The sequence below is a fragment of the Oryzias latipes genome, chromosome 7 (assembly GCF_053564925.1).
Source record: "Oryzias latipes strain Hd-rR chromosome 7, Olatipes_Hd-rR_3.1".
In the NCBI taxonomy this organism is placed as follows: Eukaryota; Metazoa; Chordata; class Actinopteri; order Beloniformes; family Adrianichthyidae; genus Oryzias; species Oryzias latipes.
In genome coordinates, this window is record NC_136243.1 from 33388963 (window position 1) to 33413790 (window position 24828).

The window sequence follows — 24828 nt, forward strand, 5'->3', positions numbered from 1 at the left end:
ACTGGAATGCTCTCCCCTTTTCTGTGAGGTCTGCCAGAACCGTCAGTGATTTTAAGACACTTTTAAAACCTCGTCTTTTTACTCAGGGTTTTAACTCCAGTGAGCGGATCTAGTGGGCCAGCTGGTTAATTTAGTTAATTTTATTCTTTTATTGTTTCATTTTTTTTTTGTTTAATTTATTTTATTGTTTCTTTATTGTATAAGTGTTCAGTGATTTTATTTACATTTAATTTCATTTTCAGCACTTTGGTCATCTTTGCTTTTATTATTATTATAATGTATTATTTCATAATATATTTTGAGAAAATTAACTTTATTACGTGTTTCAATGCAAGTCCTAACCTTTCTTGGTTAGAAGCATTTTTTATGGTTCTATATTACTGAGTTTTTTGTGTTTTCTGGAACAAAAACAACTGCTAAAGCAACCATCTTAACCAAGTGTGCTTGGATAAAAAAAAGTTTTTATAAAAAAACTCTGGTGTAAAGCGTCTGTATCATACTATTCTTAAGCCTTTTAGAGTAAACCATATCCATGTATATGATAATATATCAACTTTGGTACAAAAGAACACATTTTTTATTTAATATTAATTATTTTCCTGAGTTCTTTCCCCTTCCCTTAAGTAAGATGACTCAATCTCTGAGGCTCCGCCTTTCTCTCCTTGAGGGTGCCGCCCATTTCATAACGTCAACCTATAGCCGGGCTCTGCTGCGTGTCTGTGTGTCCCCCATGAAAACAAAGCATATCTGAACTTGTGCAAAGATGGATGTCAATGTTCATTCATTTTCTATTCCGTTTTGTCCCTTTTGGGGTCATGGGGCTGCCAGAGCCTATGCCGGCCACTTGTGGGGGAAGGCAGGGGATGCACTGGACAGATAGCCTGTCTGTCGCAGGGCCACAATCACACACCCATTCACTCTCACACAATTTAGAGTTTCCAAGTAACTTGTGAAGCATGTTTTTGGGATGGTAGGATGAAGTCGGAGTCCCCGGAGAGAACCCACGCATACACGGGGAGAACATGCAAACTCCACACAAAAAGGTCCCCCATTGATGTTCTGGTTCAGGTCCCCAGCTGGGCCTTCTTGCTGTGAGGCAAGAGCGCTAACCACTGCGCCACCGTGCAGCCCGGATGTCAATATTGTGCATTGAAAATGAAAGTGTTTAGCCGATCACCGCTAGCTCAGCGGAGAAAGTTTGACCTAGCAACGCAGTTGTGATTGGCTGATAAAATGGACCAATCACAAAGACAAACCGAATCTGACATCCACAAGATATGAGGACACTTGTTATGCTCTTGTGATTTTTGACAGAAATGTAATGCCATGTTTAGTAGTTTTATTGTTTATCCGTATTTTATCACATGTTCTGACGAGACCAAAAACATTTCTTAGCTACTAAAAATACTAGAAACATCCGTTAGGAAGAAACATTTCTATTAAATTTAAAGTAACTTTCATTTCCATGTTTTATATTAAGAACTTCTGCAATTTGAGACACTCCACTTTCTTTCACCTCATTTGTTATTTGGTAATTATGTTAGATACTGACAGTTTGAATATTTTGCAGAAAAATCCCCACATAGGCACAACTGTTCAAATGAATCTTTGTATTTCCTAAATTTTTAGCATAAAAAGGCTTTGAGTGGTCGCGTCTGCTTACAAAATAGAGGGACGGTCGTGCTGCCCCTCCCTCAGGCCCAGCTCCTCACCTTGTGTGCTCACTGCCCCAGCTTTCTGAGATCTTTTCAAATGAAGATCTGTCAGCTTCAGATGAAAATGTTTAGGGATTTCAACCATCAAAACACCTGTTGAAATGGAAATAAGCGTGGGTTTCTCTTTAACTGATCTCTGACAGCAGACTTAACTTGCCTTATTGCAGCACAGAGGCCTTTTCTTCTTTCATTTTTTGACATTTTTATTCCTTTTATGCATAGCCGTTCAATCAAGGTACTCCACTTAAAGAATTAGGCCTCAGAGGGTCATCATGTTCCTGCAGGGGAGGCTTCAGTGAAGCCTGAAACGCTTCATGAAGGCCTCTGAGGAGCTAAAATGAGCCGGGTTAAGAAAGGCTGTGATAACAAAAATGGCTTCTGTGGCTTCTTATTACCATTTAACTGGAATTTCTTTCTTTCTTTTCAGCCAGAATAGGAGCCTTGAGTTTCATGAATTCTGTCTGCAGGAGGTGCTTGATTTGATAAAAAAGAATTTCAGTCAAAACTAAAGAAAGGAAGCCCACTCGAAGGAAAGAGAACTTCTGTGTCACCTCTGGTCCAGATGTTTTTTCCTTTACTTACTGAGGTGAATTTTGGTTTCATGTTTGACTTTAAAATAGTTTAACCCTTTAAAACCGGAGCTTTAGGACCAGTGTTGACAGTCTTTGAGTTATTATACCTCTACGACTGTTGACTCAGTTAACGCAATTCCAGCTAATTCTGAAGCGGAGAAAGCAAATTGACAATAACAAGAAATCCTTAGGGACGTTTCCGGTAAAAGTACGAGTATTTTCACATCAGTTTAACGACTAATTATCCTTTTGTTTGATATATCTTTGTATGGATATATACGTCTGTTGGTTGTCTTGTTTATTAATAATTCTGCTTTGATTGCTTAAAAAAACATTTCCATCTACGCAAATCTGCTTTTCTCTGCATCCACACCAGGCATAGGATGTGCATTCAAGAATGCACGAAACTGGCATTCCTGAAAGCATTTTCAGTATACGGTGTTCACAAAGACAGTCGCGACGCATTACGGGCGCATAAAAGCTACAGTTGGAAGAGGCTTGGTGCAAAATGTCCAGGCGGTTCAAATCTGGTGGAGCCTCTTCTGCAATTTTTCTTTCACAGCTCTAACTCAAAGTTTAACCCTTTTCTGATTTTCTATGTGTGTTCAATAGCCGTGCGTGTTCACCCAAAGCCAGAAAACAGACTTGCACAGCAACACGTAAATGCCAGAAATTTGAATCCCAAAAGACTTTTCATCACAAGTGGTGGCTCAAATGCATATTTCAGAGCCCAGTGTGAACGTAGCATCACACTGCAACCTTTATTTTAAAGTCTTGACCATAGACTTTTTTTTTAAACAATGATGAGCTCTGATGTCACCCTGAGGGGTGGATCCACAGAGGGTCAATGGGTGAGGCAGATGACCTTGACTTGCCACAGTCCCCCCCCCCCCCCCCCTCCTATAACTTGTGTTATTACAACTTTGTCTCCAAACAAAAAAAAATCACTCGGCAAAGTCAGCAAGCAGTAAATCAAACACTCAATAAATACCAATTGACATGTTGAAATCTTTTTATGGCGTTCAAATTCTCAACTCCGGCAAACAGTTGTGCATATCTTTCTGCATGTGACCCAAAACGATTAAAAGGTCTGTGAAACCTCTATTACCCGTTTTTCTTCCCAATATTAACTGTCTTATTTGCAACCAAGCTGTCGACTGTTTAAGTCTGAGCTTCCAATTAAAAAGAATAAAAATTGCATTTGCCTGCAAAAAAATGATCTGTGATCAAAAGTTCATTTCTTAAGAAAAAATGTGCAAAGGGATGACGAAATGAAGTACTTGAATGAGGACTTCCACATTAAATCAATGCAACAGAATTTAAACAGTGTGACTCTGCTTGAACAGACCGCTGGCCTTAAAGCAGCCTGAGAACGTTTATGCATCTTTGTAAGTTTTTTGTGACATGAGCTTTAAGGTGGGATGTGCCGGCCATTGCAGCAAACACTCCACCCTGGATCTGTGCTGATTATTGGTCGTCTTTAGCACAAGTTTAACACTTGTGCTATCCTAGATGACCCCACCCTTCCATTGACCTGTTCTCCCTACCATGACAAAGGTGGACAAAGGTGGAAAGATTTCATGTAATCCATGGACACCAGTGAAGATCACAAATCATTGAAGAAAAAAGGTTCAGAGCAATGTCTAGTGGGTCTAGATGACCCAACTCCCAATGTTAAAGTGCCTAGGATAGCACAAGGGTTAATTACAGACGGGTGTCAACAATTTTGTTATGAGAGTAAAGCGGAGGTGACTTTGTAATGAACTCCTGCCGCTCTGCAGAAACTATGTTCTAGAAAACAACACAGGTTTGGGGATTTTGGCTAAAAATGGCATAATCATAATTAAAAAACCACTGGGAACTCTTTGGTAATAGATCAGAAGATGATCGGACCGGGACTTTAAGAGTCTTGTTTGGTTCCTTAAACCGCCTCTAATCCTCCCAAAAATTGCTGCGCTGACTTTTTAATATCTTATGCCCTAGTGAGTGTCTGTGTTTTTCCAAATTGTTGCCATTAGCAGAAGATGTTCCCCCTTTGTGTTACCTCGTCTTTGAAACAATGATTGTGGCAATTTGTGTGTAAAATGATGCCAGTCTGCCTTTCCATATAAGATGCTCCCTGTAATCCTGTTATGAGTGCACTAAATGGATCTTTTTGCTTTCAGTAAATTGAAAGCTTTGTCTTCCATTGGGGTACACTAAAACTTTTTTTAAACAGCCGCAAACAATTATGGTTACAAGCATCCTAATATGAGTGATGTAGATCAGTTCAGGATTCCTGGAGTTCTGTAAAAGTTCTAAAAGAGATTGGTGTACCATCTCCCAGCGAGCTCTTCTTAGCCATTTGCAGAAGTTCGCAATGATTTGTATGGTTTTATTTTTTTTTTTTAACTTGTCCTGTCCAACAGCTGAGCTGAAGGCCTCTTGTGTTGGGCATATTTTACTTTTACAGCAAGGATTATGAATCTTCAGACACACCAGGTGTATATTTGAATAAACCCCTTTTATAAATTAGACTAAACTTTATTCATATTAGTTATATTATGTAACACTTTTTTGTTGGACCAGACGGAAAAGAACAGGAGGGAAAAAGAGAGAGAGGGATGTTAGAGAGAGAGGGGGGTTTATATGGGTGGGGGGGATGTAAAATCATAAAGCATCATAAAGCAACAAGTTGCTGGAAGTGTATAGTCATAGTTGTCAGGTGCAGATGTATAACAGTTTTAAAAGGGGCGGGGCCCGTCCACAAACACACTCAAAGGTTACAAACATACCTGTTGGTACTACTGCAATTCACACGCATATGTATGCATTCAGACCAACACGTGAAACATTTCAATCAGGCACACAAACTATTTGTACAAAGGTGAGCTAGCACCTGTGCATGAGTGTTTGTGTTCTTCTAAGGTGGACGACGAGGTCACCCAGAACAGAACAACCACGGAGCACAAAAGAGGGTTGCCCCTTTGCCCCGCCCCAGAGTCAGAGAAGGGGGTGACATTTTCTTTTATTAAATTTGAGGTTTGGGGATACATTTCAAAGTTTATCTGTCAAAGTAAATCATCAGTCAACACATAAAACTGAGAAATGTGGGAAGACAGAAATATTCATTCAAATTTATGTGCCAATTTTCAACAGCTGCCCATGTTTCGGAGAAACTCCGACCTTTCAAACTAACGTTAGAGGCTTCATTCTAAAGGAATCTTTTATTTATTTATTTTTTCAAACACGGCCTCTTTTGTCTCTCAGGTTGCTTGTTTTCAGTTGAGCCGCAAATTGATCTTTTTTTTATTCCAAGCACTCGTGACCTCAACCACGTAGATTTTGTCCTTGGAGAGATGCATCATGCATCTTCCTCCTGTGGTTGAAGAGTAGCAGCTCAGAAGAAGTGATGCCCTTGAGCGGATGAGCTGCTCGAGGAACAAAAACAAACTGCTGTCACTTAATCAGAGACGCAAATCCAGCTTCGTTATATTTTGAAGTTGAAAACACTTGAATTTACCAGACATTTGTTTTTCAGTCAAGGCCTTTTGTGACACCTTTCAACTCTGAATAACAATCAAATTTGGTGTCGCGCACAAACGGCCTCAGTGGTGGATTTGTCTGAAGATGTCCCCTGACAGCAGATCATATGGAAAGTGAGAGAGCTTTTTAAAAATAGTCGTTTCTTTTGCTGCTGCAGGCTTTCATTGTGTAGCTCCTGAAGCTGCACACAAGAATCCTCTCCCTCTTTTATTTCTGTCCATCCACACTGCTACCAGGCTTCCATATGAAGCATCCCACTTCTCTTATGTAACATCATTTGTCGGCGGAGTACTGGCAGCTTCCATCCACATGCATGGGTGTTTCACTCCATTAAATGCTGTGGGAGACAGCCCCCCCGGCTCCCTCCCAACCAGCAACGGTTAAAAGTGAAATGAGTGATTGAATAATCCGTGGTGTGAATCCTCTTTGCAGACTCTGTGTTATTGTTCTGCCACGGGATGTTCCTGCATATTCTTTCGTTTGTAGAGGCTTGAGCAGTGTGATTCATCAGCAGGTAGGAGTTCATGTTAAGCTGAAGAACAGTAGGTGTGGCTCACTTCGCAGGACTTTTGTGCTGATCTGGTGAAGAACAGCATGAAGGTGAATAATTGTTGATAAAACCAGTTTTTGAGACAAAATAAGACTTTTATTCGAAATTAGTCGATTTTTGCGCATTCTTGGTACTGGTTGGCTTTCAGTCGGTCAGCTGTATTTTAATAAGAGTCTAATGGCTATGGTGAATAAAAGCAGTTGCACCTTCTAAATAAAGGTCACTGGTCGCTAATTACTCTCCAGCTCTCCTAATGAGATCTGAGGAAAGAGTGAGCTCCCTTCCTCGCTTCATTCAGGCTCCATGTCAATCTAAAAGAAGCAGTTTTCAGAAATAAAACTGTTAGTCTGATTAAAAGGATGACGGCTGCAGCATGTTTTATCACAGTTATGTGCGTGACTCAAAATTACGGCATAAAAAACATGCAAGACAGTAGAGATGCAGATGATGTGATAGAGTTTGCCCCTGGTGCTTTTACACTTAATTGCATGTGACAAATAAAAAATTGAGAAAGGGGTTGTTGTAATTGCAGAAAATCATTGGATGCCCCCATTACCAACTCAGTGGCCTGGTGGCGGAGTGTGTACCCTGAGACTGGTAGGTCAAATCTGCGATCGAGTCATTCCAAAGACTCTTAAAATGAGACCCAATGGCTCCCTGCTTCACACTCAGCATTGAGGGTTGGGATTGGAGGAGTAAATGATTGACTACTTGCTGTGCAACAACTGACTACTATTACTACTGACTGATGGTCACTGCTTCCCAAGGGCAGGGTCAAATGTGGAGGACAAATGTCACACACTTACGTGTGTGACAACCAATGGGACCTTAACACTTTACCTGAAATATGTCCAGATTTGTTTCTTGGCAGATGTTCAAACCAGCTAAACTGTCTCCGCGTGATGGAGCAGCCGCTGAACTCCAACTTCCTCCTGGGTGGTTGAACTTCCACCTTCTCCCTAGTGGAGACCCCAGCCAACCTGTGAAGGACTTTTCTTTAGAAGTGGCTGCTTGACAGCACATTGTGATCGTAGCTTTGGAAGGTTTGGCATCACAACTCTGGAAAAAGGCTCAGCAGAGGTTGTACTTTCTGCGACAACTCAAGAAGTTCAACCTGCCTCAGGAGCAGCCGACCATCTTCTACCCTGCAATAATCCAGTCTGTTCTGACCACATCCATCATGGTCTGGTTTGGATCAGCAACTAGACACGACAGGGACAGACTGCAGTGAATCATCAGATCTGCTGAGAGGATTATTGGCAAAATCGCAAAAGACCCCTGTCATCCCAGACACTGCCTTTTCAGCCTCCTCCCGTCAGCTTTTCTTCCCCCGAGCCGTCACTCTGATGAACTCCTGACCAATCACAGAGCACGGAACACACATGAGAACTGTCACACTGTAGATTTTTATTTTGTATGTTCATTTATCCTTATATCTATCTTCATATTACTTTTTTTTAATTATTCATTCTTTTTTGTTTTTATCCTTTAACCCTTGTGCTATCCTATGGTGTCAAGATGACCATTGATGTGTTCTCCCTACCATGACAAAGATGGATAAAGGTGAAGAGGGTTTCATGTAATCCATGGACACCAGAGAAGATCACAAATCTTTGAAGAAAAAAGGTTCAGAGCACTGTCTAGTGGGTCTAGATGACCTCACTCCCAATGTCAAAGTGCCTACGATAGCACAAAGATTAACCCTTCTTCAACCTTGCTTGGTTTGCACGAGAGCAAAAGACACCAAAGCCAAATTCCTTGTACCTGCACTTGGCCAACAAAGCTGATTCTGATTCTGACAAGCGCTTTTAAATCACTGGCTTGTCTAATAACAACTTGGCTGAATAAATGCTTGTAGATAATAATAATAATAACAGAGCGACTAAAAGCGCTGCCCCCCAAGGTGGCAAGACGGGCAGGTGGGACATGGAGTTGGAGAGAGGAAGAGGAGCGGAGAGACCGGGAGGGAATGGAAATGTGAAGAAGATCAGAAATGTAGGGTGGAGCCAGGGTTATGGAGTGCTTTGAAGGTTATGAGGAGAATCTTGAAACTAATCCTTTGTTTTATGGGAAGCCAGTGTAAGTTTTGGACAATAGGTGTGATGTGGTGGGATAACGGGATCCTGGTGATAATGCAGGCTGCAGAATTTTGGAGAAGCTGCAGTTTCTTAAGAGATTTATTGGGCAAACCAAACAGGAGGGAATTACAGTAATCGATTCGAGAAGTGACAAGACTATGAACAAGTGCAGCAGTCGTATGAGGAGTGAGATGAGTTAAAATCCTGCATTTTAAGCGAATGGCCCCCACCTGGACCTTTCAGTTGGCTTTTTTTTTTACTAACAGCACATACTGAGCGTCAACCGTGCTAAAGTAATGCTTGGAACAGAAAACTAAGAGGCAGTTTTTAATAATGTGAGAGCAATGGTCTGAAGTCAAACACAAAACAGTATTGTCTTCATTTTATTTACCTGGCTTGTGCTGGTTGGTGGAGGGAGAGCTAGAACCGTTCCTGGTTGTTCTCAGCCATGAGGACAGGTTGCCAGTCCATCAGAGACAAACCAGACAAACCTACCAACAGACCGTTTGTCTGCTGGAGAAAGAGATTGGACATATCCCGAGACTTGAATCCCGATTGTCTGTTTCAAAATAAACACATCTGAATTCAAGCTGAAATTTAGGAAATGTACACTTCATGTAATAAAGTTTAAGTCCTATCAATTATTATTCACCTGGGGGGCAAAATTTGTTCTGCATTTGACCCATTTGGGGGAGCAGTGAGCTGTGGACACAGTCACAGTAACACTTAGGTGGTTCAACCCTGAGTCACCTTAATGGTGATTGCCAACCATTATCTGTGAACTGGAGCGAGTGAGTGTGACGTCACCCTGTAGAAAAGGGTTTACTTCCAGCTCCAACCACATGACGTCCAATCAGTCACCATTTTTTAGCGATATGGATGTTGCCATGTTGGAGCCAGATGACGTCAGTTAGCAGTGATTGGTCTGAGTTAGTCTATGTCAATATTTCTATTACCACCACTCTTGTCAATCAGGAGTGAGCTTGTTGGAAATCCACACCCCTACAACTTCAAAGTGGGCTACACAAAATCTGTCAAATGTTTTGAACCTTGGATGTGGGGGGCAGCAGGCTCCACCTACTTTCACTGAGGCATCTGATTGGTCTTGAATAACATGGACTACAGAAAAAATGTAATGAAAAAAGAGGATTATTAAGAACATGTTAAAAAGAGATCAGAGCAAGAATGGTCATTCTTACCAACAGAACGGGATTTTGGCTATTTGGAGTCACTTCCTGTTTGGAACGTCAGGGGGAAGAGTCCCTTAGTTCTCATATGCAATAGATGGTATCAAGCAGGAAGACGTTGGGTCCCACTGTCTTTTGGTATGACGCAGTTGTGGATTTGAACCCACAACCTCCCAGTCTTAGGACAGACACTATGTACATGCAGGCCACTGAGCTGTTCTACTCAGTCAAACCTTAAGCAAATATTCAAAGAAGATAGTTTTACCTGAAAACATGTTGAGTTTTTTTGTTTTCATATATGTTTACCGACTTTCTATTATTTAATGTCTTACTTACAAAAAGGTTGCAGCGAGATTTCACAAAGGTTTTGGAATGCTTAGGCTAACCTGTAAAATGGAACATTTTGACACCCCCGCACCTTTTCTGGAATATTCCTTAGAAATCCGGTAACTTACACACGTTTGCCTGGTTGCCTTGTCTCCAGCTCTTCTTTGCCCACTCCTCTGCTGAATACCTCTGTCAGCTGTGCTAAGTTATTGAGAAGATAGAAACACTTAAGTTGGCTAATCGGCAGCAAGGGGAGAAGGGAGAGCTGGAGAACCGGAGAACCTGGTCCTTGGGCTTTGGCTCAGTGAGGTTTCAGCTCCAACTGGTCATCCTTACCACCTTAGAAATAGAATCTGATCTTTCAGGCTTTTGTTTCTGGCAGATACTGTGCTTCCCAAAATGATTTGTGGAGGACTGTTGGTGGTTTTCCACAGCACATTTGTCACTTGTCCTTTTGGTTTGAAATTGTTTTAGCGCAGGTTGAAAAAGGCATAAAAGCCAAACTAGCACTTTTCCCAAATCATGTGCTCTTTTGCATTTTCCTTCCAGCTTTACAGCTGAACACATTCTGGTACACACAGTTCTAGAGCACTCGTCAAGAAAAAGGCTTTTTAATTCTCTGAAGGAATGGCAGCATCAAAAACTGGTTTGTGTTATTAAAATGTGGGATTTATTGGGGTTTCTTTACCAAAGGCTGCAATAGATATTATTAGTTTTCTTTTTAACTTTCAAATAGCACTTTTGCTCAATACTTTTTCCAAAGTGATTTACAGGTTTTGTGACAATAGCTGCGGTTACATGGAAGAAAGTAATCGGAGTAAACACATGCTTAGAAAAAAAATGCGTCATGTAAGCACGCCATTCGGAATACTCTGCCCCAATCAGACTTATTCGGATCAAAAAGTCATGCCTGTTGTAGCAAGGGAAGGGTGTTTTGTTACTGTGTATGCTCGGGAGGAAACTGCTGATTATAAAATAATAATAATAAAAGCCCGCTTTGTCTGTTTACAACGGAACTCACTATTTCTTCTTCTACGGCTGTTTACGGTATTTTAGACAGTTCTGCGGATGTCAAAGTGATCCCAAGTGTGGCGTACTTAAACGTTTGTTAAACCTTTTTTCTTCAATCATTTGGGAACTTCGCTGGTGTCCATGGATTACATGAAATCCTCTTCACCTTTATCCACCTTTGTCATGGTAGGGAGAACACGTCAATGTAAGGGTGGGGTCATAGGATAGCACAAGGGCTAAAGACATGAATGGCTAATTAACTGGTGGACAGCTCACCGAGCTACAGCCTGGAAATCAGACATGCCTTGATTTGCAGATTGTGAGGATTTGACCATCTAAACTGGGATTGAGGTAAAGTTTTCGAACAGATAAATCCATTTGGCCCAGGATTATTCGGCAGATTGAATGCATCATCTCAGTTCCTTTGCTCCTCTTTCTGCACTCCTCTCCCTTTTTTGACAGCAAATCAGCAGATTAGGGGGGGTGTGTGATGACCCTTCCTTACTTAAATTGCTATGTGGGTGATGTATTAGTTGAGGATATCTGACAGCCAAGTCTCTTTAGCTACCCTTTCCTCTAACTGAAATCCACCTGACAGGGATGAACCCGGATATTTGCCTCATGTTTATCTGCATAACAATGACCTTTATATCCCTATGTATCCTCCACTCTTCTTGGTATGTGTCCCGCATGACCTCCTTGTTATCCGTGTTCGCCTTTCCCTACGTGTCCTGCCCTTTAATATCCCAGCATATCCTTCATCAGCCCTTCCTCCACATCTCCCACCTCCTCCGCTCCCTGTTCTCAACACCCTATCACCTTCCCGTTTCACCTCGCAGCTTCCAGATACGTTTGGACAACATGTCCGAGTCTGATTACTTTCTGAGTGTGTGTTCATGCAGAGCAAGAAATCACCCAGAAAAAGACTGATTTAAAGGATGATCACTGCTCTTAGTGAGGTTCAGTCTTATTGACTGAATAGAAATGTTTTTCTCTGAAACGGTTTTCCACCTTTCATATTTTTTTAAACTTTAATAAATCAAAATAATAAACTCACTTAGGATTATGAGTTCAAGATGGATTTCTCTGTTCTACAAAACATGGTTATTCTTCTGCTGCAGAATCCAACAGGCCATAAGGCCATGACAATGACTTTCATCCTTTTGAGGGGAAAGAGTAAAGAACAGAACTCAGAAATCTATTACTTATAACAAGTCACCAAAATCAGCCCAACATCATCACACTACCACCTCCATGTTTAGTCCTAGTCACAGCTGTAACTTTGTGTGGGTACGAGCCGTCTGCGTGAGAAAAAAGCTCAAACGGGGAATATAGGTGGTCGTAGGAAATATCAAGGTTGCAGACCACTCTGTGAATCTGCTGAGGAAAACAAAGTATGTTTCAACCAACAGGTTGCAGAGAACACTTGCACTACAGGCAAGTTTGGTCTTTTTTTATGTTTTTGAACCCACCAAATCCTGCTGGCTTTGCCAGTAGCTTGTTAGTGCTGTTCAAGTGATGAGTGTGCGCTCCTTGCTTGACTGTTAGAAATGAGAAAATTATCACGTGCACACCGTTCACACTGTGCACTGCGTGCATCATCCCCCATACGTCACAATTGCAACTTAATTAGCCTTAGACATCCTTCACGTTACATTTACCACACGCACGCACGATAATGATACGTTCCATTTTCATGATGACCCTTAAGGTGGCTGTATATGCCTCAAAGGAACTGCAAGACATCCAATCAATATTCCAGACACAACCCAAATACCTGCATCACCTGGATGTTGCATTTCATCTTTAAAAGTCTGTTGTGACATCTTCCAGAAGGTTCTTCTTCTGTTTCATCGCTCTACAGAATATTCGTCCAAAGGTTTTGAGGAATTCTGACCTGACCCGGGTCAAGTGAGGCTGGCATCTCTTTTCATGCCCTTCAGCCGCTTTCGTCGTCAGCTGATCAGTATCGTGGGCTGTTGGTCACTTTAGAAGGTTCTGTCCTGTTCTATGTTTTCTGGGTTCCCGAAGCTCCAGAAATGTCTAACAACCTCTTGAGATTGACTCATGTCAGAGGCTTTGATTTTCATCTGTTCTTGCAATGATTTACATGACACCACGATAATTTTCTTGATTTTATCGTGCTTCAACCTTCTGCTGAAGTGATTTCTTGAATCTATACCAGATTGGAGAGCTATGGTTGTTGAATTGAGCAAGAGAGGCTGGACTTGGCTTTTCAAAAGAACAGCGTGTTACAATAATTTAGTGACTAATCAGTGAGAAGGATTTTAGGCTTTCACAGATGCCACGACAGCACCTGATAACAGTTTGATCAATAGCTTTTTTCGAACACACATGTGCAAACCCCCCCAAAAAGTGTAGAAAATGTGTTTCCACGGCATCACAGACATACGATGAGTAATGAGTAACCACTATAAACTATTCCTTGTGATGCATAGAGAGGCAGACCCCATAGACTCATCTTAAGTGAGCCGTCATCCAATCAATATTTCAGTTTTTTCTGTTTTTACACAAACAGCTTTGATTTTTTTCCATTGGCTGAATCGCATCACTGAAGGTCAAGTTTCAATGAAAATGAAAAAAAAAAAAGATGTCATTTTGTCTAACTTTGTTTATCCTGGTTTGGTGGAGATCTGTTCTTTTCTTGGAGCACTCTCAAACCACAAAGCTGCAGATCCTCATCGCAGGTTAATATGATTTGGACTCCAAATCACTCATGTAAAGAGTCCCGCCTGCCTCACAACTGTCAGGTGTCTGTGTGAGCCTCGCTACAGTCTGGAGGGGCCGTCAATTGGATCGCGACTCAGCGGCACGGGCTCCGTCCTTTGTTCGTCACATCCCATAACGCTGGCGATCAGTCACCGTCTTGAGGCGCTCGTTTGGTTTTACCTCGGCCTTCCGTTGACCTCTGAGAGTTCTGGCGTTCCGATCTTTATAAAGAATCTTTCCAGTGTCAGGCTGTGCATTTGGATCCTAACGTTAAGTGAATTGAAGGGGGAACAAGCTCGTCACAAACTGATTTGTTTCCATGAAACATGACTTGCCAACACCCCCACCCATTTCAGCAGCACTTCATGCTGTTTCCCGCTTGGCTAACGATGCGTCAAAGAAAAGATTGTTTCCCTTTAAACCCACTCCCAAAAGATTCTGTAGCCGCTGCCCTTTCGTCTTATCTCCCCTCTGGTAATTGCTCATTAGGAGAGAAAATGTGGTTTTAATCGTCTGCTGGCCCAGACAATCAGAAGTTCATTAAAGCTAATGTCTAAATTTCATCGAGGCACGCTGTGGTAGATGGTGGATGCTAAAGACAAAACTTGTTTTATTTATACGTCCCTTGAAAGATTTTAATGAATATTCTTCAGAATTTAAGGTCAAACATGGGAGCATATTTAAAATATATATATTTTAAATATTTTAAATATATATATTTAAAATATATATATTTTAAATATATATATTTTTTTAAATATATATTTTACGTGTTTTTTGTCATTTCTGGAGCTAAAAAAGTACATGAAGGGAATCCCACTATGCAACAACTACATGTTGTAGTGGTTGGCCAAACTTGGTCTTAATGGAGGCTTGTCAAAGGTTGAAGCTGCAATTAAACACCTGACGATGAGGGAGTGGAATACAGTTCACAGTTATTTGTGGAAGATTTCTAATGATAAAGGTCATTTTTAAAACTTTCTTTCCCTGTTTGATGCTTCAAAAGTCATCCCTTCATGAATATTTATGTTATGTTCCAGTGGAAGCCAGCGTTATGATGATGAAAAAGATTTCGTCTTTTGAAACTTATGTTAAACTGTTTGATTTTTATCTTAAATTCAGCAAAAAATACAAAAATAAACTCAGGCACGGCTTGAAAAATACAATAAAAGAAAATTGTGAAGTTATGGCATCAAAAACAGCTAACGTTTCAGAAAGATGAAGGAGATGATCAAAAGTCTTGAGGAGATGATTAACTCTCTTTTCCGTGAACAGATGCGTGTGTGTATTTTTACTGCAAATGTTCAACGAGATCGCATGCTAACGAGTTAACAGTTAAAAGCATTTTTTCTCAGTGTAAACCCATCTGACTGTGAAAACAGCAAACACAAAATCCTAAGAAAAGGTGAAAAAACAACAACATAAAAATATAAAAAAATAACAAAATGCAAGTTTGTTTTTTCTTTTGTTTTGTTTGCATCATTTCATCATATACTTTCTATAAATATTCTTAGTAATGTAACAGATTAATTTTTTCTGTTGTTGTTGTTCCTGTTAGGTATGATTTTGACGACATGAATACATTTTTAATTGTAATTGGTTTATTTCAATCAAAGCGACAATAATCCACAAAACAATTACAATCATCAGTTATACATTCATACAGAGACGTATCAAACTTAGAATAATTAGACATTAAATCAAAGATTGCTTGAAAGGGAGTAGAAGGAAGCAAACTTATATAATGCCACCCCCGTTCTACCGTAACCTTTTATATTACATGATTTATCATTACCCGGTTCATAAGATTTTATCAGACAGAGTTAAGAATCCTTACGCATCAATAAAGCACATAACAAAGATGAAGTATGATAGATAGACATAACACTGATTCAGAAATCATCATACTGTAGTACATGCAGATCAAGTATCAAAAATATGTGCAAATTATTTTTCATTGGAAAAAACATGAGTCACTTTCTGGGCCAAGTGAAGTGAAAAGATTAGAGATCAATCACTTTTTTTTTCTTTTGTGTTCATCAGTCATTCTAATATTTTCAATAATTTTGAGGCTGAAGTAGCCGTCAGACTTTTTGGGTTTTTTTAGCCTCCAGTTTCCTTACATGTTGAGGGAAAAAGCTAATCTTCATCCTCTGTAAAATGTCTGTATCTGTAACTGGCTTAAACTTTATTTAAACACTTGAATTCTTGCAGGAGCCCTCAAAAATGTGAGAAAGATTTTCCTTTAATCCAGCGGTCCCTAATATCTTTTAGGCCACAGACAAATTGAATTTCAGAGAATATTTTCACTGACCGGCCTGTTCGAGGCCAAACTCTCCCATGGACCGGTTTCAGTTTGTGGGTTGGGGGCCGCTGAGTTAATCCATCGGCTATAAAGAAGCAGCAGAAAGACTGCTGGACTTTCAGCCACAAGATTCACAGTGTTGACATCAGCAGCGTTGGAACGTGTCAAAGAAGATGCTGCACCTTGTTTTCAAGTTTCAAAAGGCTGCTGCCTTTTTTAATTTTTATGGAATTACACATATTAGTAGCTGTAGAGAGGCCTGGGTGAGGAAGACGGCCAGAAAAAACAAAGAGTGATTATTTCTGTGCCGCTCTGCAGGTTTACCAGCCAGAAAAGTCAGCTCAAGGTTTATTATGTTTGCACCAAGTTTAACCGTTTTCCCTCATTTGTGGTGAAGGTCTTTTGCTGGAAAAAAAACTGAAGTGCACAGAAATGCTGCAGCAGATATAATGAAAATGAATATGATCAGGTGTGCCAGCATGCAGCAAACATGTACTGACTGTCTGAATCCTCTTCTCTTTTTCCTTTTCTCATGCTTTCCGTTCGGCCTCTCCTCCTTCCTTCTCTGTCCTTCCAGTGGTTGTGTTGTATTTACAGGCGGTGGGGACCAAAGAATGGAGGGAGGTAAGTTACAGTATGATGCACTCACCTGAGCACGAGCTACTCATTTTTGCACAAACAGATTATTTGTATGCATGCAGGAGACATAGAAGCTATGTTTGTTCATATTTGTGCGGGTGAGCTGCTCTGTGTTTATATTAAGAACGTTGTGACAAACATCCTGACCTATTTGTTAATCATCCTCCAACGTCTTTACTTACTTTTCCCCTGTTTTGTACCCTTTTCCTCCCATCTCCTATATTCCACCTTCTTTCACTCTTCGGTCTGGTCTAAAAAGAAATGCGAAAACTAAAGTTCATCCTCAAATACAATAGGGGTTTGTACAAATAAACACCTTACGTGTCCAAAGCAGGACCCCCTATTGTAACAGTAAAATGTGTCCAAGGGGCCACATTGGGCAGCTCAGCTCCCATCTGTTTGCTCAGCTGCTGGACAGGACAAGTTTAGAAAAAAAAAGGAATATGATTTTACTATCAATGTCCCATGTTTCTGAGTGCAGGTTACAAAGATGAATTAATCATCAAAACCACAACTTCAAACATTTGGGAGATTGACGGAAAACCAGAAGATTTAAGTTTTCTTTTAGCTCACTTTTTTAATACCCATGAGTTATTTTATTTTTCTAAAACAATCTTCAGATATATTGTTATTGATTTATGATGAAGCTTTTTCAGTTATTTAAAACATGCCAAGTTTGACTGAATTATGTAGTATTTTTCCATTTCACAATGAAATATAGCAGAATTCCCAAAACAGTTATTTTAGTTCTTTTTAGAATATTTAAGGTATTAATCTCCTTTCTTTTCTTTACCAGATTACTGTAATAATATTCTATTGTATGGCATTCGATCCTTTCCTATTCTAATTTAGCTTTTAGCACTTAATTTCTCGTTTAATTTGTTTTAATATTCTCTTAGAAATATTTTACATGTATTGCCTAGTTAAATATTTGGTTTAATTTTAATAGTAGGTATGAATTAAGATTTTAACCAATAATGAGCATATTTAGAATCTTTTAGCATCATCTCACTATTGTTCAGCAAACCTTCAGAAAGTTTAACAAGTGATTTTTAAACCTTGTTTTTGTTAAAAACCCTCCACTAATATTTGGCTCATAAGTTTGAAAATGAAATTCTTTCAAATTGGATTAAATTTTGCATTAATTATGAAAAAATCCTTTTTTCTAAAATGCATTTTAAAATTTGTTTTTGCAAGTTCATGTAAATTTAAACATTATTAAGCATGTTTATTTTTTATTAAATAATTTAATGTTTTATTTTAACATTTATAATCTAGTCAATATTTTTACATTTTTTCAACTATATTACACATTCTTTCATGAATATTACACATATCCTGTATTTTATTTGAGCTCTCTTTGTGAGCTTTAAGACCCTGTGGCATTTTTCAGCTCCTGTTGTTGACCTTTACAAACCTTTTTAACATGTTTCCGTATTAACATTTTTTTGATCTATAAATATATATGTATATCTATAAGCCACCTATGGAGGCTTGGTATGAAATGTGGAACCAGTGTAAATCTCGTGAATTTTTCTCCAGACATTTTCTTTCACAGCTCCATTCCGATATTTGAAACCACAATTATTAATTTCTTGTCCATGTTGATGTTTACAACTGGCTGCTACTTCAGTGATTTAATAAGGACGCTACCCATACGTCACTGCCAAATCCGAGTCCCTGATTGGTCAAAGTTCAGCTGTTTTGCTATTTCGCAGACAGATATATAACTGGTTCAACTTCCAGCTCACGATCCATGATCACCTGCTTAGTTCGTTTAGCCCAAGAACAGCCATAAAACCTGCGTAGCGATGCGTAAAGGTGAAAGTTCTGAACTTGTAAGCACAAAGCGCTGGTTTACGTGCATTTACATGCTTGAACGCAGGTTGCTGCTGCTGGAGTGAAGCTACATTCACATCGATAATGTGTTGCCTGTTCGAGAATGCATTAAAAGGGGTTTCATAAACACGCATTTGGCCCGCGTTGTTCACACCGGATCAGCACCTGACAAGCAGGGGGGGGGGGCTTCTTCTTCTTTTTTTGCTGCTTACTAGCACGTCTGCCACCTACAACTGTAAGAAGCTTGATGTGAAATGTTGAAGCGATGCAAATCTGGTGAATTTTGCTCCAGGCTCTTTCTTTCACAGCTCTATTCCGATATGAATGAGTGACTTGGTGTCATTTGATTCCATCTGAGCACAAAGCGCAGTTATTAATTTCCCCTCCATGTTGATGTTTACAACCAGCTGGTATTTCCGTGATTCAATGAGGACGCCACCCATACTGCCAAATTAGAGCCTCTGATTGGTCAAAGTTCAGCTGTTTGGTGAACTAGCAGTTCAAGTGGTTGAACTTCCAGCCCGCAGTCAGTGAGCACCCATTTCTACCTAAAGTCTGAGAACGAACTTATAAACTTTTGTATCAATGCATGAATGCACGAGTTTTGAACACGGAAGCCCAAAATGAGAGTTTGCAAAGATTTTCCATTGAGAATGGCTGCTTGAACACGCATTGTCACAGCTGGTGTGTACATTATGTTTTGTAGCTTCAGTGTAGCTTCAGAGCACATTGGGAAGTCGTAAAACATGCTTCAAAAGGCCCGGAACCATACTGAGGGTTAATGCAAGCCTTGAAGGGTTTGTTTGAGACGAGATTAAAAACTTGTTGAGTATTTTAGAAACATTTTAGGCTTTTTTTGTTTAAATATTACATTGTATTTCTTGTCCTCCTGTTATTGTTGTAGCTGCATCACAATATTGATTTTTTTCTTGAACGTGTTACCGAAAACAGGAAACGACTTTACCATGGAACCCCTCCCCTGTAATTCCATTCATAAGATGGGAAAATGAATTTTTCCTGCACGCTAAACCTAAAAAAAAAAGAAGAAAAAAATCACTTTTCTTAAACCAAACAAATGTGTGAAATAAAATCAGCTGGAGAAACTGCATTACCTGCGATAATGGAAGTCTTATTTACATGACCTCCTTGCTCCATCTTACGGCTTTCAGCAGCAGCTTTCCTCTTGCTTCTTCACAACTTAACAACAAGTGAAGTTTACTGAATTTGCTGTCTGTGGCTTGCACTGTGACAGCTGGTGCATCTGTGCAATGACCTGCTGCATATCTTAGAGGCATGAGGGAGTTGACAAAACAGCAGCTGGCTCACCTTTCCTGGCTGTCCGTCTATGACCGTGCAGAGTGTTAAGAAGAGCCTGCGCTCTCATCACTTTATTTGGGTGTTTCATTGGAGGCGGGCCTGGAGTTCTTCCCTCTCCTCACTGAAAACGCTTCCTCTCGGCCTGTGTCTGCTTTTGCCTTGGGCTCCAGCTTCAGGCGTTTTTGCAGCTCACTAATGGCTGCTGCAGGGAGTCCTGTTTGGAGGAGAGCCCATGCACCACCTCTGAGCTGCTGCACACTTTAATGTCTTTCTCATTCAATATTAAGGGTTAAAATTTCAGAGTAATCGAAGGTTAAATACACATGTGTTTCATCAGTAAGGTTCCATTATCATCCTCACTTAGTCAACTTATCCTGTACTTTATCTATTTATCCAACTCTTCCATCAGTGTTTGGTGCATCACTACGATTTAATGTGTTTTGGAGTCATTGTGATGAAGAAATTAGAATGATTGGTGTTCTATATCATGTCTTTTTTCTGACATTTATTTTCTAAGACCCGGTTTGTTTGTTTTCTCTTCATATCATTTTCTTTAACTGAAAAACACACTCAAATCATTTGTTTTGCAAAAGTTAACCCAACAGGAAAGATCTGAGAAAGCTCTGGAACAAGTTTAGAGGCGAGTTATCATCCTTAGACCTCCTTCTTAAGCTGCTTTTGATTCCATTTGAAAATGTGTTTTCTAAATTTCCATTATTTGATGTATTCCTCCGTTTTTTACTCATATGCTTTTATGTATTTATCTGTATACTCATCCTGTAAGATTTATTTATTAATTCATTTATTATTACTTTTAAGTATTTTATTCCTTTTGGTGTGGACCGGTCCTTACAATATAATTTCCCTTATCAAGCCAGATTTCTACAATGGATGTTTTTTTAATATTGTATGTTTCACTGTGTTGTGTGTGTGTGTGTGTGGTGGGGGTGTATGTGTTTTACAATTTTTAAATTTATTTTTTAAGATACAAATAATTTATATTTTGTAAAGCAGGTTTTGTTAACTTTATGTAGAAAAGGTGCCTTATTAACCCTTGTGCTATCCTAGGCACTTTGACAATCGAGGGATATTGATATCTATCTAAGAGATGATGTGAGTAGTGTCATAGTTCCCAATGTCAAAGTGTAACTGTGGTTATTTCTACTCACATCATCTCTTAGATAGATATCAATATCCCTCGATTTTTCTTTTACCGATTCAGAAAACCTGCTGGATCGCTTCCTTTCAGAAAGAAGACTGTCATGATTTTTCATTTTATTGTTTGAGAATCCAAATGAGTCACTTCCAAATTTTTGCAACCTGTATTATTTAATTGATTTTTCCTGTAATGCCTTTGGCAATCAGCTTCTATTCTTTGTTTTTGGTAGCTTTTTTGTTTTTATTTCTAATTTCTTGAATGAGTAACTCGTGGTAAAGTATGTTTTGTTTGTTTGGGGATTGATGACCCAATTGGAAGTCAGCCTTTTTACTTTTGAATGCGGTGAATCAGAATAGGTTAAACATTGGCATCTTTTTTTGTATTTTTCTTTAGATTTCTTTCTTTTTCAAGTATATCTTGTAGTTCAGCAACATTTTTCATCTACAATTTTTTATTTGATTAAAAAGTTTGAAATATCCTATTAATTTGATTCCACTTCATGATTGTGTTCCACTTGTTGTTGTTGATTCTTCACAAAAAAGTACAGTTTTATGTCTTTATGTTTGCAGCCTGAAATGTGGCAAAAGGTTGAAAAGTTCAAGGGGGCAAAATACTTTCGTGAGGCACTGTTTTTGCCTTGAGTTTATGTTTTGTATTATATTGAGGTAACGCTTTCTTTTACAGTACAGTACTTACAGTGTACTTAAGTGGTAATAACATGGTACTTGTACTTGTGTAACTACTGGGTACTTACAGGGTATTTACATGGTACTTTTTATGGGACTTAGTGGGTACTTATATGGGACTTTTTTGTGTCTACTCTGCTTACTGTGTATTTATGTGGTACTATTTGGTTCAAACCTATGTGGTACATGCTGGGTATTTATAATATACTTACTGGGTATTTACATGTTGTGCAAAGGTGTTTTTTTGTCGTACTTACCACATGTAAGAACAAGGCGAGTACAAATAAAGTACCTTGACCTTTAGGTCTGCACTGTGTATATTTCATGGTATTTACAATGAATTTACCACAGAAACTACCCCTTAAGTACAATGAAACTGGACTGTAAAAGAAAGTCAGTCCTATTTCCACTTATTACTTGGTACTTTCAGTAGTAAATGCTGGGTATGTTCACGTATTACTCCCCGTACAGTGTATATACACACTTGGTCTTCTGACCTTACAAAATGAGACAATGCTAACTTGTTGGTAAAGGTAAAGTAACTGCATTGTAAAAACATATTCTGGCCTGATTACTTCTTGTAACATGAGGCAAATTCAAAGAAAAACAAGACAGCAGTAAAAACAATCTTTAATAAGATACACTTCTGCAGCATTCAAAGTGTCATCACAATAACATTTGTTTCAAGTACAAAACAGTAAAAAGCAGCAATTTAAAGAACAGATTATTTTTAATATTTCATATTTGACTTTTCTTCCAGAGTTTTGTGTTGTTCCAGGAACACTACTTTGCATAACTAATGCGTGGGTCACCCACCGTGAAAACAGGAAAGGGCCCCAGATCCTCACCTTTTCCAGCCAAAGTCATTTCTGCAATAGTTGCAGTCCAATGTATTGTATTTTCGTCTCTATAACACTGGCACCATGTCAGGGTCTTGCTTTTGGTCAGTTGAAATTCCTTCAGCAGAGTTTGGTATCGGTGGAGGACTTCTTCAGGGTTTGTAACTGCAAGAAAAATCACAATACAAGCTCAAATGAACATAAAAAAGCATAATGACTTTGACGTTGCTCCTTTATTGTTTTATGTTGAAATGACGTTTTATCTGGAGGAGGGGGCGTTTTTAACACTGTCTACTTCCGTATTGATGTTCGGATGACAGTTTCATGACGTCAGGTGACAAATGAACTTCAGGGTTTGTGAATGAAAAGGAGAATAACGGCTGCAGCGGTCCTCTACACCCAAACACGTCTCTGAGCTCCTTATTTTGCATATGAAACTCCGCTTTACTGACACCGAATCCCAGATAGCCGGCTCCACTAAAAATAATCTGATTTAGAGTCGCCAAAAGGTTCCGAATCTCTGTTTTTTAAACCTATCCGGAAATAAAGCTTCACAAAAGGCTCCACATATTTCATCTTCAAGCTAGGCTCCGATAAACGGAAAACTTCTGTTTATTTCCTTGTTAATCTATGACTTTTTTTCTTGTAAATTTACAACTTAAAACCTTGCAATTTAACAGTTGTGATTTTCTTTCTAGTAAATTTATGACTTAAAAGTCATAATGTAAAAAAATATAAATTTTTGTTAACTTGCCCTAAAACTCTGTCTTAGTTTTGTAAATTCAAAAGTAAAAAACAAAAACCGGTTTTCAGAGATCAGCAGCAGCAGAGATCATCCACCAGAAATGTTCAGTTCTTCTGGGCTTTGTTTCTGGATGTGAAACCTTGAAGGGTTTGTTTGAGACGAGATTAAAAAGCAAAATAAGACAACTTTAAAGACTTTGGCAGGTAGAGGGTCTTCTTGGGAGTAGATGAATCAGAAAGGTGTTTAAACGTCTGCACGCTTTACTCATTCATCAAAATTATTTAATAATTTTAATGATCAGAAGTGGCACCACATCTGGGTGTCACAACAGAAACATAATTAATTGCCTTTCTTAAGGTTTGTGTAAATTCCCACTGATTTATGTCTTTATGAGAAATATATGCTTTAACCTTTACATTAGCAACCACCATTTGCCCTTGCCATACCTCCATTGTTATAGTGTTAATATTAGCTTTTAAACTTTTACGTTTATATTGATAGACTTTCACCAATTCAGTTTTTTTGATCCAAAGATCGTGCAGATTAAAGGGGTTTATTTTTGCACCGCATGTGAAAAAGATAGTTAATAGCCGTCTCCCCAAATAGGTGACAATGTTTCAAATTTGAAATTTCTATTGGGTCCAATTTTGCACAACTACAGCGTCACCAACGGCCAAAACAGAGAGGAGAGGCTATCTGTGGGGAGTCCCACAGGGCTCTTGTCTAGGTCCACTTTTGTTCTTATTACACGCTGCTTCTTAGAAAAATATATTCACAGCAATCCCTTTAAGTATGCATGATTGCCAGATGTATTTTCTGAACCAAAATGTTTATTTTGTTAGTTAGCAACTACTCCCTAATTATCCCTCTGTTTAAAAAAAGAGTGAAACAACAATGTTCTCTTTCATCAGTATCATCACACCCCTCTTTAAACTCAGGCTCTTGTGCTTTAGTTGTGCTGTTTATTCTCAGTTCTCTAAGAAGAAGTTCTGCTAGTCTACACAACATTCTAAAAAGCAGTTCCCACCTTTATTTTGAAATTCCACTGAATGTTTTTTATGTAATCTTCTGAAAAACTCTTTTGCCATTTTTTTCTGGTTCCCCATATACAAAAACTTTTTTTACTGGCTTGGTGTTTTCTTTAGTAAACACACATGAAAACAAACATGTCTCAAGGACCACAGGAATGTGCTGCTGGGTGTTAATGGCAGGCATCCTGAAGTCCAGGGCTCTCCTCTGTGAGGTGTGGGGAATGCATTGGCTGGAGAAGAGCTCGATAGCCTGAATTGTGTGTGCGAGGCGCTAAAGACATGAGCCGGGGTGTTGAGGCTGAGGTGAGTCTGCTGCAAGATCAATAGCTCATTACATGATGCTGTCAGGCCGGGCCGTGGAGACCAAGCCGGAGCTCCACTGGGGGGATTACTGGTGTGATTGTCAGGGTGATAGAAAGACGCCCTGGCTCCGGGGATGGGCCGGCCTCAGTGCACATACAAGTTAGAGCGCTGGTTCTAATGTTACCCTCATTCACTGGGGATGCAGAACTGATATGATGCCGCCAAAACATTGCATGAGATCACTTTTTGAGAAGTTTTCATTTTTATCCA

General features: G+C 39.3%; 1 protein-coding gene across 3 annotated transcripts in view; it reads left to right on the top strand.

Annotated features, from left to right (window-relative positions):
* The window catches only part of cpne9 (copine family member IX), a 123129-nt gene that overhangs the window by 14380 nt on the left and 83921 nt on the right, over positions 1-24828 (top strand). For 2 of the 3 annotated variants that reach the window (XM_078949959.1, XM_078949958.1), the window contains exon 3: positions 16578-16624. The exons of the other annotated variant lie outside the window; for it this stretch is intronic. In XM_078949959.1, coding sequence (XP_078806085.1) covers positions 16578-16624 — 47 coding nt within the window. The remainder of the gene's footprint in view (positions 1-16577; positions 16625-24828) is intronic. 3 annotated transcript variants of the gene reach the window in all.